Raw genomic sequence first — 14,293 nt, 5'->3', positions numbered from 1 at the left:
ACAGTTTTGTTGAGCACATTGATTTAGATGACCAAACCTTTTCATATACTTTACAAGTTTCATGTGTGAAATAAACTGGGCAACACGCACTTCATCAGACCAATAGATGAAAAACACAGTGAATAGTATTAACCCCATCTTAACATGTTGAAATCAAATTAGTTGGTACAGGGCAAAGATTCATCACCCTCAGGACACTTGGATGGTGCAGGATGCCCCCATTTGAAGTGCCCTCATTGGATTACCCAGCATGTGAGGCCGCACTCACTAGTTCATTTTCTTGGTGTAAGAGAAAACCATGTCTGAGGACTTCCCAGTGCTCCCATCGTGGTGGTTTAGCTCTGGTCTGCCACCAAGGTAGGCCTCTGGCTGCAAGTTACAATGGGATCTTATGCTGGTTATTTAGAAATGGGAGAATCTTATTTTGTTTTCAAACAACCACATTTGATATCCAGGCTTTCCTTGGAGAAATAACCTGAAAATGTTTTATTTGCCAGGCCAAAGACACTAACCTAATAATGAGTCATCACCAACAACGCATAGATACTGGGTGCTAGAAAAGTATCTAAAATGCATTTAAGAACAGTAAGATTCTGCATACTAATTTACTTTGAGTCTTTATTCCAAGATTTTAAAATCATGATTATAAAAAGAAGAGGTTTAGCTTTAAGGAATAAATATGTAGATGGCTAATTTATGCACTTCTTTATTAGCATAAATAGATTTCTTACAATGGTTATAAATTACAAATTGTAGAATCTGGGCTCAGTTTTGAGAGGTCTAAAGATTAAGGTAAGTGGGGAAGTGAGATACCAGGAGGAGGCACGAGCAGGAGAGCACAAGAGGGGAGGACTCTTGCCTCATACTGAGAAAGCAGGACGATCAGCGAGTTAAGTGCCTATACACAAATGCAAGAAGGCTGGGAAACAAGCAGGGAGAACTGGACGTCCTAGAACAGTCAAGGAATTATGATGTGATTGGAATAACGGAGACTTGGTGGGATAACTCACATGACTAGAGTACTGTCATGGATGGATATAAACTATTCAGGAAGGACAGACAGGGCAGAAAAGGTGGGGGAGTTGCATTGTATATGAGAAAGCAGTATGACTGCTCAGAGCTCCAGTATGAAACTGCAGAAAAACTTGAGAGTCTCTGGATTAAGTTTAGAAGTGTGAGCAACAAGGGTGATGTCATGGTGGGAGTCTGTTATAGACCACCAGACCAGGGGGATGAGGTGGATGAGACTTTCTTCAGGCAACTAACAGGAGTTACTAGATCACAGGCCCTGGTTCTCATAGGGGACTTCAATCACCCCGATATCTGCTCAGAGAACAACACAGAAGTGCACAGACAATCCAGGAAGTTTTCTGAAAGTGTAGGGGACAATTTCCTGGTGCAAGTGCTGCTCACAAACCGGGAAGAATTAGTAGGGGAAGCAAAAGTGGATGGGAACCTGGGAGGCAGTGACCATGAGATGGTCGAGTTAAGGATCCTGACACAAGGAAGAAAGGAGAGAAGCAGAATACGGACCCTGGACTTCAGAAAAGCAGACTTTGACTCCCTCAGGGAACGGATGGGCAGGATCCCCTGGGAGAATAACATGAGGGGGAAAGGAGTGCAGGAGAGTTGGCTGTATTTTAAAGAATCCTTAATGAAGTTGCAGGAACAAGCCATCCCGATGTGTAGAAAGAATAGTAAATATGGCAGGTGACCAGCGTGGCTTAATAGTGAAATCCTTGCTGATCTTAAACACAAAAAAGAAGCTTACAAGAAGTGGAAGATTGGACAAATGACCAGAGAGGAGTATAAAAATATTTCTCAGGCATGCAGGAGTGAAATCAGGAAGGCCAAATCACACTTGGAGTTACAGCTAGCAAGGGATGTTAAGAGTAACAAGAAGGGTTTCTACAGCTATGTTAACAACAAGAAAAAGGTCAAGGAAAGTGTGGGCCCCTTACTGAATAGGGGAGGCAACCTAATGACAGAGGATGTGGAAAAAGCTAATGTACTCAATGCTTTTTTTACCTCTGTCTTCACAAACAAGGTCAACTCCCAGACTACTGCACTGGACAGCACAGTATGGGGAGGAGGTGACCAGCCCTCTGTGGAGAAAGAAGTGGTTCAGGGCTATTTAGAAAAGCTGGATGAGCACAAGTCCATGGGGCAGGATGCACAACATACGAGGGTGCTAAAGGAGTTGGCGGATGTGATTGCAGAGCCATTGGCCATTATCTTTGAAAACTCATGGCGATTGTGGGAGGTCCCGGATGACTGGAAAAAGGCTAATGTAGTGCCCATCTTTAAAAAAGGGAAGAAGGAGGATCCGGGGAACTACAGGCCAGTCAGCCTCACCTCAGTCCCTGGAAAAATCATGGAGCAGGTCCTCAAGGAATCAATTTTGAAGCGCTTAGAGGAGAGGAACAGTCAGCATGGATTCACCAGGGGCAAGTCATGCCTGACTAACCTAATTGCCTTCTATGATGAGACAACTGGCTCTGTGGATGAGGGGAAAGCAGTGGACGTGTTATTCCTTGACTTTAGCAAAGCTTTTGATATGGTCTCCCACAGTATTCTTGCCAGCAAGTTAAAGAAGTATGGGCTGGATGAATGGACTATAAGGTGGATAGAAGGCTGGCTAGATTGTCGGGCTCAAAGGGTAGTGATCAAAGGCTCCATGTCTAGTTGGCAGCTGGTATCAAGCGGAGTGCCCCAAGGGTCAGTCCTGGGGCCAGTTTTGTTCAATATCTTCATTAATGATCTGGAGGATGGCATGGATTGCACCCTCAGGAAGTTTGCAGATGACACTGAACTGGGAGGAGTGGTAGATACGCTGGAGGGTAGGGATAGGATACAGAGGGACCTAGACAAATTAGAGGATTGGGCCAAAAGAAATCTGATGAGGTTCAACAAGGACAAGTGCAGAGTCCTGCACTTAGGACAGAAGAATCCCATGCACTGTTACAGACTAGGGACGGAGTGGCTAGGCAGCAGTTTTGCAGAAAAGGACCTAGGGGTTACAGTGGACAAGAAGCTGGATATGAGTCAACAGTGTGCCCTTGCTGCCAAGAAGGCTAACAGCATTTTGGGCTGTATAAGTAGGAGCATTGCCAGCAGATCGAGGGACATGATCATTCCCCTCTATTTGGCATTGGTGAGGCCTCATTTGGAGTACTGTGTCCAGTTTTGGGCCCCACACTACAAGAAGGATGTGGAAACATTGGAAAGAGTCCAGCAGAGGGCAACAAAAATTATTAGGGGGCTGGAGCACATGACTTATGAAGAGAGGCTGAGGGAACTGGGATTATTTAGTCTGCAGAAGAGAAGAATGAGGGGGAATTTGATAGCTGCTTTCAACTACCTGAAAGGGGATTCCAAAGAGGATGGATCTAGACTGTTCTCAGTGGTACCAGATGACAGAACAAGGAGTAATGGTCTCAAGTTGCAGTGGGGGAGGTTTAGGTTGGATATTAGGAAAATCTTTTTCACTAGGAGGGTGGTGAATCACTGGAATGGGTTACCTAGGGAGGTAGTGGAATCTCCTTCCTTAGAGGTTCTTAAGGTCAGGCTTGGCAAAGCCCTGGCTGGGATGACTTAGTTGGGGTTGGTCCTGCTTTGAGCAGGGGGTTGGACTAGATGACCTCCTGAGATCCCTTACAACCCTGATATTCTATGATTCTAATAATACTCAAGTTATTTTCTTACATGATGTTTAATTGGAGAGAGTCGTCTGGACACATAGTAATGGTATGCATTTTAATAGCACGTTTTACCTTTAGAAACCTGAAGTTCAAATTCAGAAGTGACCTTAAGTAATTATAAGGGAATCTAAGATTATGTAACCTTCATCCATTCTCTTCAGTGGATTCCACAAGTGAACCTCGCTTCGTCTCTCAGCTTTCAGCAGACTCTTTTAGACTTGTTTAGACTCTTTTAGCCAGAACCCTTACCAGCATGTCAGTTACAAACCTGGTTTTGGAAATGGCAGTGAAGTGAAATTCACAACAAAGTAACAGCCTCAGAATTCACAACCCACAGGTGCACCTGTCAGTGGGCTGCAGGATCCCTAGGTCTGCAGTGCAGTGAAGATGAATCCAGCCAGCTCAGGAAGGAGTCAGAGAAATCTGTGCTTTTGTTCCAGAACCCAGAGTATAGCGTAGGTAAAGCTAGGCCCTTTTACAGGTGGCCAGCTTTAGAGGAGCTGCTATACTTGAAGCCTGGCCCCTTTAACCAGATTTACATTAACTCCATTGCAGCTTGGGGGACCCCAGAGCTCTGGAGTGGCTGAAATGCTGTTTGGAATCCTCTAAAATGAATGGAGCTTTCCAGCAGGCTTCGAAGTCAGTGCTCTCAGGTTTGTGAACCTACAGTGCAGACTTAAAAGCCTGCTGGATCAATTCCCCCTGTTCACAATACCCTGATTTCTGAGGGCTTTGTAAACCCATCCAAAATTAGGTTTGTTGTTCATTATCATTTCTAAGGTGCTACGAAGGATGTTCTAGCCCTGATTAATAAATTCACCAACTTAAATGGCAGTGAAGGTGTTATAAATTTTAAACCAGCAAACCACCACACCAAAACCCTTTTGAAGTGAAAAGAGTTTGAAACATTATGGAAAAGAAGCCAGGATGGAAACAAATGTTAGAGATGTGATGACACTGCTTTATTAAAATCCCATAATTCAGATCCAGATTCATCAGTAGGTTCAAAGAAGCTTTCAACTCTTCAGCAAGCCAGTGCTACATTTTAAGAGAACTTAGGCCTGGATTTGCATGCGACTTTACCCAGATTTGGGATACCTCACCAGCAGTTACTACACACTGGTATCTGAGATACAGTAGCTATTTTTTAGTTTGTGTTGGGTTAAACTGGAGTATTTCAAATACCCCTGTATAACTCAGTAAATGTTGATTTGTTAATCGATGTGATTCCGTTGGGACTTATTGTAAAGTGTTACCATTTTGTTTGAAAATTATGCTACACTCTCAGTGCTACACCTGAGAGAGTTGTATATTTGGAACAATTAGTCCAATATACAAACTGTACAGCAGGAGTCAAAGTGTTGAGCAAAGACAATTCCCATTGACTTCAGTGGGAGCTGTTGATACCCAGCACTCCTGAAATCAGGTCCTAAATCGAAAAAGATTGTGGCAGGTACACAAGCTGGTGGTGGGGAGAGGGGAGAAAGGTGCCTGCGCCACCTCTTGCAGCCTTATAAAGGACCTGTTCACAGTCTGATCCTGGCACTCCGTTCAGTGCAAGTGTAAGTTGATGAGTCACTCCTATGATGGGCTCCAGTCAATCCACAAGCCAGGAACTGGTCTGGTGACTCCCAGAGCAAGTATGTAAGCCCCACAGGACGAATAGCAGCTCAGTCTGCTCTGCTCAATGTTACCCCAGGGTTTGGAATGCTCTCCTGCCTGTCTGTAGTAACAGACTCCCCAAGCCTTAGCCTGCTTCAGCCTTGCTCTTGCTCCAACCCTGTTCCTACTCCTGCTCTCACTCTAGCCCTATTCCTAATCCACTCCAGCCTTGCTCTCACTCCAGCCTTGCTCCAGCCCCACTCTGGACTCCTGATTCTGGCTCCAAACACTAAGCCAGACTGCCATGGGTCTAACTGACCATTCCCATCATGGTTTCTGACAGCAAGACTGCAGTGGTGGGGCTATAGCATAGAAGGGAGCACTTTCTGTTCCCTGGGGAAAGATTTAGCAATGTCTCTTCTTTGGGACTCCTGGGTCCTATACGAAGCATAGTGCTCCCTAGAACTCCTACCAGGAGGTATGCCTCATTGGTTGACAGAGCTGTGCCTTATGGAAGTATAGTGCTCTTAGGTTTTTAACCTGCCATGGTAGGCTATAGCATTTCGACAGAGTTGAGACAATGAGACATTCTTCTTGTACCCACCTCTGTATTATCTATATTGGTAAGGATATGTATACACAGATAAACGTTCTCTGTCTTCAGTGGGCAGATGTACCCTTGGGCTCTGATGGTATATTCAGATTGATATGCAAAGGAAATTGTTTCTTCCCTGCCAATTTTATTTCTCCAAAATAGCATGTTCCCTGATCCTGGACTGTAAGTTATGTCCCTTCACTAGGAGCTAACAGGCAGCCAGATCTGTCAGTCACTGTGTCCCTCATGGAAGGGAGGGCAATCATTCTTCACTAGAACGAGTGTTTCAAGGCTGTTAAAATGTACCATGTAAACTGATTTAATGCCAATGCAAATGGCATAAAAATGACACAGCATAGTCAAGAAGTGGCAACAATGTAAGAATAAATGCTGACAAATACTGATGTAAATGAAGATTACATGCCTCTGTACTGGAGGACCTGCTATTACAGAGATATCAAACTGACTGGTATGAAAAGTATTCCTTTTGTCCTTCATCTTTCCTGGTCTAGTACTGTCAGAATATGAATCAGAGTGAGAGCTCTCTAAGGTTAGAGTGAGAGAAAAAGAAAGAAGGTGGGGTGACTGGCACATATAAAAAATGGTCCACATGGCAGCTTTACAAACCTGTTTTGGCAATGTACAGGACTTTTTGGTCCAGAAAAATGACATGGCAGGGATTTGACATGCATTCATGGGGAGGATTTAGGCCTTTGGTCTTTTATGCTTCTTAAATACAACTCCTGATCCATCTCACAGTTGAATCCTTGGCTAGAGCCAGGATTTGCTCTGCACTTTGGATGAGAGACCACAAATAATGCTTTGGGCTTGCAAATATACTTGTTTCTGGAGAGGGAGATTTTCTCTGCCTTGCTGATAGCTAAGCCATGTCTCAGTTTTTGTTTTGGATTATGGACAAAATGACATTCGGGTTGCCTCTTTTGACCTGTGGAAATTTGTCCTGAATTTTGGAATAAAGCTTTGAGATAGGCACAGTGCCATTTGGCTTTCATTAAATGAGGTGTCTCTGAATGAAAAAGGCTTCTGGCTCAGATATTCACCTTGCCTATGTTATTGCAATTAAAAATATAGCTTAATGTACAGGAAGTATAAAAATGGTTTGAATGGAGATTGAATAAGTGCCTGAAGAAATAGGTAGTAAAAAATCACGAGAGGAGGCGGGTTCAGACCTATGTTTTTAGAAATCTGTGAGTCAGAAAATGAGACAGGAGAGCAAGCCTGAGCTCCGTAAGACTGTCTTGAAATTGGACATTTGGTCCTCCAATATGTTCTCTCTGAGTCCAAGGGTGATACCAGTTTGCAGAAAATACAGGGTATTTCAAATAGAAAGGCCATAAGCACGTTAAAGTCCTGATCTGCACACCAATTCTGGAATCTGTTCCAGATTTTGGAATGTAGACTAGAGTGAGATAATTTTTCAGTAGATAATAAGGTATGGATGGTACCTGAATATCCTTAATTATTTTGTCCTGTATTTCACAGTAACTGTGTTCTTTGGGATGACCTGATTTTACTTGCTTATTTTGAAAGATGCAAAGTAGATTGAAGAAAAGGCTTAAAGTAGGGATTTGGGACAAAACTGGGATAGGGCATTTGTGGCCTCTTCTTTTTAATCTTTCCCCCTGGAATAGTGCAGTAATAGAATCCAAATTCTTAACCTTGTAAAATGGTAGAGCGGGTCTAACATTCCAGACCTCTATCTGATAGAGTCGGGCAAGAATCCAGTCCCTGTCATCTGGAGCATCCCGAGTGACATCTTGGCTTGCCTTTGAACGTACAGGGAATGGGACCCAACTAACATTACTGGACCAGGGGACATGCCTTTGAAGGAGACTGTAAATTGCATGGCTTTTTATGCTGGTCAGCGGTCCAGGATATGCTGAATTCAATCTTAGATCAGCACCAAAAGTGCACTAGTCCATCAAAGTACTAAGAATAGCTTTAATTTGAATAACTAACACCCACCAAGCCTAACAAATTATTTATACCATCGAATAGCTGTGATTCCCAACTTCCTCATGCCAGTGGTGTAAGCCCTGGATGGTGACATAATGTTGGCCTTAAAATTGCATCACTGTAATGTAAAGTGATTTTTTCTTACATGAATTTTACGTTAGAAACTAGTGCTTATGGTAAAAAAAAACATTAGGGCAAGGTTCAGGGAAGCAACCATAAGGATGTGCAAAGCACAAGTGCTAACATGACCATTGTGACACAGAGAGGATGTTTCAAACTTAGCCTCCCCCCGGTCTGGGTATCTGCAAGGAAGTGGGGAAAGCAGCTTTGGTTCATTCTGGAGGTACATAGTGCTAAACTAACACAAATTCTGGTGGCTCTGGGCATGCTCCCTTGCTGAGCAAATCAGCATCTTGTTGGCTTGCAATGATCATGTTGAGCTCCCCAGACTTGAACTTCACACGAGTGGGGCTGTAAATATCATTTGGGGTCTTCTCAGGTGGTTTACACCAGCAAAAAGTTGTCATCAACACTGGGTGAGATTGACCTTTTCCTTCTGGTATCATGGGCCTTTCGACAAAGCAAATGAACGATATGATAGGGTGGGGATTGAATGTGAAGGGCCTTGATAGTGAATACAAGCAGATTATGTTTGATGTGACAGAGGAGGGGGAGCCAGTGGAGGGACTCAGAGAGATGACATGGTGCAAGTGATGGGCTGGGAGAATGAATTTTACCCCAGCATTGTGAATGGATGTGAGTGGGACAAGTTTGCATTTGTCAAGGCCAGAGAGAAGGATGTTGCTGCAATGGAGATGCAAGATGATGAGAGCCTGGGCAGGAGTTTTAGTTGTGTGGATGCATAGGAAAGACTGTATTTTAGAGGTGTTATACAGAAAGAATCAGCAAGATTTAGATATAGCTTGGATATGAGGACTAGAGAGAGGTCTGAGTTGAAGAAGGCACTCCGGTTACGGGCCTGAATGACAGGCAGGATGGCGATGCTGTCTAGAATAATCAAGAAGGCGGTAGTGGCGAAGAGAGAGAATAGGAGCTCCGTGTTAGCTATGTTTGCTTGAGCTGATGGCTAGACATCCACAAGTAAATGTCAGAGAGAGAGGCTGAGATTTTAATTTGGACAGAAAGAGACAGTCTGAAGCAGAGAGGTAGATCTGTGAGTCATCGGTATAGAGACGGTACTGTAGTTGAATCTGTGTTTGTGGATGAGATAACCTAGAGATGATGTGTAGAGGGGAAAGAGAATGGGACCAAGTCCTATGGGACCCACACAGAAAGTTTGAGGTTGGAAGAGTCTGCTTTTTCCCTTCCTGTGAATTTTCAGAAGCAGGGGATGACTTGGTCCTTGCTATTTAGTTAGGGGGTTTTTTAGGGATAGATTTAATTTAACAAGAATATTGCGGTGTTGCGATACAGTGACAGTCTTCCCCCAATACCAAAATAAGACAAGACAAAACAAAACAAAACAAAAACCCTACCAAAAAAACCCTCCCCACAAACCTGTGCTGCTTAAAAGTTTTCCTGTATTTAATTTTTCTATGGAGTCCTGTAAAATATGTCACTTATTTAAAACCTCTTCTGTTCTGTTACATAAAATATTTTAAATAGAAAAATGACCTGGGGTAGATTGTTTTAAAAAGACATTGAAGACCTTGGTGATAGATCTTCTCTTTTTAGTCATATTGGAAGTAAACGGAATTAGCCATTTTTTTAAAGAGAAACAAAAATTAATATACATTACCTCACTACAGCTAACTGAGTAACACTGAGAACTCTCCAAGGCCTTGATTCTGCAAAGATTTATGTATGTGTTTAACTGTGACCAAGTGTAGGGCATACCTTTATCTTGTGAAAATGGAGGCTTTGTAATAAAATTTTAAAATAAAATGAGAAATAAAACTTATCAAGGTTTTCTTTCTCTGTTTAAAAAAGACTCAGATCTCTTATAGTAGCAATGTTAATGAGAGGATTCAAATCCTTTAGCAGGACTTTGAGTGGAAGTTACATGTCTTTAACCCCTATTTCATGCCTCGCCCCCCCCCCCACTTTTAAAGAAGGAGGAAAAGCGTTCCCTAATGTTTGTTTCACAAAAAAGTGCCCAACCCTATAGTCCTTAAAAAATTCTAATTTTAGTCAGTTGGATTTTTCCTGGAAAGGGACTGTAGGATCAAGCCCAAAATGTCAACATGTGAGCGTGACAACCTAGAAAGAAAAGCCAGCACAATTTAACCTATTTTCCTTTCTTGGAATATTGTCAGAAATGACATGTGAAAAATATCTTGGTAATTGCACCCGTATATTTTCTTTTTTCTTCTAAATATGACATTTTGGATTTCAGTGGATATGTTTCTTGATTCAGTCTTTTGAGATGGATGTGGTGAGGTTCTCCAAAAATAGAGAATGAAAAATAAGTTCACATAAAGGTTGTATGCATATAAATAGAATATTCATGTTCAGTTAATTTAACCTTAATTTTATAACAACCACAACAAAACTTTTTACCATGTATGTATAAACTTTAGCTTTTATATAATTTTGGTTCAAAATCCCTTTCTGGAATGTTTCCATGTTTTCGGTTTGCAACTAAATTGGCTTAAATGTTATATACAGTAAAAGCTTTGTTATCCGGCATGTTGGAGGGATGAGGGTGCCAGTTAATCAAAAATTCTGGTTAACTAAGAGTTATACTTACCAATGGAATACCAATTTTCAAATAATTAGAATACAATAAAATGAATGAAGTATAAAATAGTATACAGGTACTCATCAATCCAGTAGTAGTACTGCACTGCAGAGCGGTTGGTTTCTTGAAGCACTTAGGTATGCACAGGTTAAGTTTCTATACAGTAGGTTATCTTATGACACTACATATCACTATGGGCAGTGTATGATGTACACCCAGATCACTAAAAGTACACTGAACACTAAAACTATACTGAACATAATTTAATCTTTCTTTGGTGATTCAGAAGGCACTCCAGGATCTTGCAGTGCCTCAGAGTCATCATTATCAATATCAATTATCATTGTAGATGTAGAAGATTGGGCTGACTCTGTAATGATCCTATGATATATCCTAAAAGAAAAGGAGTACTTGTGCCACCTTAGAGACTAACAAATTTATTTGAGCATAAGCTTTTGTGAGCTACAGCTCACTTCATCGGATGAGCTGTAGCTCACGAAAGCTTATGCTCAAATAAATTTGTTAGTCTCTAAGGTGCCACAAGTTCTCCTTTTCTTTTTGCAGATACAGACTAACACGGCCGCTACTCTGAAACCTATGATATACCCTGGAATCTGCTTTTTTGAATAAATCCCTGGTATCAGTTTGCTTACTTCTGCCTCTTTTGCATAAAAGTAAAGTGCAGAATGTGCAATTGCATAACCTTCTGGGCAATATACTAGTCCTGGTTACTAGACAGAAGATTTATATTGGGAGAAATCAGAAATGCCGGTTAATAGAGCTTTCTGGTTGATCAAATGCTGGATAACACAGGTTTTACTTTATAAATAAAACTTTTGAGTTACACAAATATATTCCCACTATATTTCTTAACAAACTGATTAAGAATATCTTACTGCACCCAATTATATATTTATGGTAAGGAGTTTATTGAAATTATTTGCTACAGAAAAATAATAGGATATTTATATTATTGCAATGAATCTGTTTTACCTTTTAGTGTATGCTTTTTAAAAGAAAATCCAAGTAGGTATAGGTAAGAAATATGCTGATATTAAAAATGAAAAAGATCCCAAATGTCTTAAATATCATTTTATAAGTATTGTTTTATTTTATAGTGAAGAGAAACATTTTCTCAAATTGGGATTGTGTGCAAAGTATTAAGCACAGAACAAAATTCCTGCTTTGCTACCTTTATATGTTTGGCAAAATAATTTTCATTTGCAAAGCTATGCAATAGTCATTCTTTTCTTTCAGTGTGTGTGCTAGGAATGTGAAGTGAATGTGGCCAGTGCTTTACTTTTCCTCATATGGGCCTCCAATGAATGTTAAGGAAAATGCATAGAATATTGTCTCACTGCATTATAAAGCTCTCTTTTCCTTTTCTCTAATTCTTCCTTATTACATACTATAGGAAACTACTTCTATAAGATCATCTTATTTCTTACAGATGAATGATGCTATGGGATTTGAATTGCCATGGGTGTATTTTGTCAGTCTCGTCATCTTTGGGTCATTTTTCGTACTAAATCTTGTTCTTGGTGTATTGAGCGGGTAAGCATACACCTTTTTCATCATGAAAGCAGAGTCCTGAATTCAGTTGCTATGAACACACAGGTTATATTATACAGGTGAGCTTATGTGCAGTGTTGATGTGGTTTAAAAAGAGCTTCCTCTCTTCCTGCAGTTGTGCTGTATACCTAAAGCAGAAACAGTTTACCATAACCAAGACATAGTCCCTGAAAATAAAGTACAGATACCAAAACCAGAGATTTGTTTTGAAAAATTTAAAATGTTACCAGCATATAGGCTTTGTGTTCGTACTTAACTTGAGGCTAAATTATAAAACAAAACAAAACACTATAAATACCTTTCATTTAAATGTGATGTTTTAAAACATGCCTTCTGTTACAGGGCATAACATCTGCAAATTTATTTGGGTAAGTAAAGAAGTTAAATATGAGTCCACTTGTCTTAAAAATTAACTAACAGATTTAATGGATATATTCAACATTCAGAAGAGGAACCAATTTTTCTTTTCCTAATAATATACAATGGAAACAAATTAGAGGCTGACGTGTAACTAAGTGCTGGAGATGACAGATACTAAAAAGTAGGGCTTATTTTGGAAGAAGGAACACCTATGTGATCTGGCAGCTGCTAAAAGGACTCTGCTATTTAATGAATGGCTGAATCATAACTTATTTCCTCACATTTTACAGGTAAATGATGCAATAGGATGTGACTGGCCATGGATCTATTTTGTTAGTCTTATCATCCTTGGCTCATTTTTCGTACTTAACCTGGTTCTTGGTGTACTTAGTGGGTAAGCAGTTGAGTTAACATTGTATATTTTGCTGCAACTTGTAAGGTAGCCTTTGCATTTATTCAAGCTTCTCAGTGATGGCTTTTTGCATGTGTCTCAAATCTTATGTCATCCTACCAACGTTTGCTCTTTTGACTGAATTGTGTGATCCTTGTGCCTGTATCTATCTGCGACATCATGTGTGTTTACAGTGCTTGCCAAAAACTATTCATTAAATGAGGCACTAATTACCTCATTGTAAAATTACTTCCAGTAGTCAGATACTTTATTTTGCACACAATGAGAGATGGATGACACCTGTACAAACATTTTTCCGCTAGGTAAGAACCATTGTCCCCTTCTGAAAGCCTGACTTGTGTTTTTGTTCAAATGTATATAAAGTAAATAGAGCCCTCTTTATAATTACCACTCATGCATAGTAAATATTTTTAACAGGTGCACCAGGTTCTTTAATATACAGAGAGGGTATATTTGGATTATAAAGTTCCCTATTCTGCAGTGTCCTATTCTGCCTTCTGTACTATAGCGCTGGGTATTATTAGTTCCCATTGGCTTAAATGAGAGTTGCAGGCAACCAGCACTGTGCAGGATGGACCTTATACATTTATCTGAACTCAGCTGTCCATGTAGCATATTATTCAGTGATAAATTTATATGCAGTTTGTTGTTCCATGTACATAGAACCAAACAGATGTTAGCCAAATACTAATGAACTGACTGGGTGTTTTTATCTGTGGAGTATAGTTATAAAACGTGGTTTATGTTAAAGATCTTTTATGTTTGTTTAAGAATAAAGGAAAAGATACTACAGGTATTTGAACCTAAACTGAAACATTAGATACTGGTGTGAATTATATTATCTATAGTTAACTATGAATTAACAATTGAGGTTTGGAACAATGGCTTCTTGGGAACGTTGGGCCAGATTGTACTGTCATTGAAGTAAATGGAAAAATCCCTTTAATTTCAATGGGAGTAGGACCAAGCCTTATGAGAAAAAGCTAGAGTAGTTTGTGGTGTCACCAGACCTCGATTGTGTGCATAGCCTTTTCACTATTTCTCCATGGTGTGCTTTTGATATTTAAAAAATATCACAATATTTTACAGAGAAAATATGGTTTTTTTAGAGAATCAAGCGGAAAATGTCCCATTACCCTGCTAAATATCTATTCTGTAAGATTCTGTTTGTCAAAGAGTTGGTTTCAAAAATATAATTTAAAAAATTATATGCTATTTATAGGGTAGGATTTCATTATGCGGAGAATTTGAGGAAAATAGGGAAAGTGATGAATTACCTGAATGTCACAAGCTTTCTGTAAGGAGGAAGGGGAAGAAAGGAAAAGAGAGAGTGAATAAAGGCAGGTGATGATTGTCTGATTTAGGCCTCAATC

General features: G+C 40.3%; 1 protein-coding gene across 1 annotated transcript in view; it reads left to right on the top strand.

The window, feature by feature from the left end:
* The window catches only part of CACNA1D (calcium voltage-gated channel subunit alpha1 D), a 329,318-nt gene that overhangs the window by 156,199 nt on the left and 158,826 nt on the right, over positions 1-14,293 (top strand). Inside the window, exon 8 of the mRNA XM_074957788.1 lies at positions 12,027-12,130. Within this exon, the coding sequence (XP_074813889.1) occupies positions 12,027-12,130 (104 nt within the window). The remainder of the gene's footprint in view (positions 1-12,026; positions 12,131-14,293) is intronic.

This window comes from Natator depressus, chromosome 7 (assembly GCF_965152275.1).
Source record: "Natator depressus isolate rNatDep1 chromosome 7, rNatDep2.hap1, whole genome shotgun sequence".
Lineage (NCBI taxonomy): Eukaryota > Metazoa > Chordata > Testudines > Cheloniidae > Natator > Natator depressus.
Note: the sequence above shows the minus strand (reverse complement) of the source record. Positions and strands in the feature narration are given on the sequence as shown.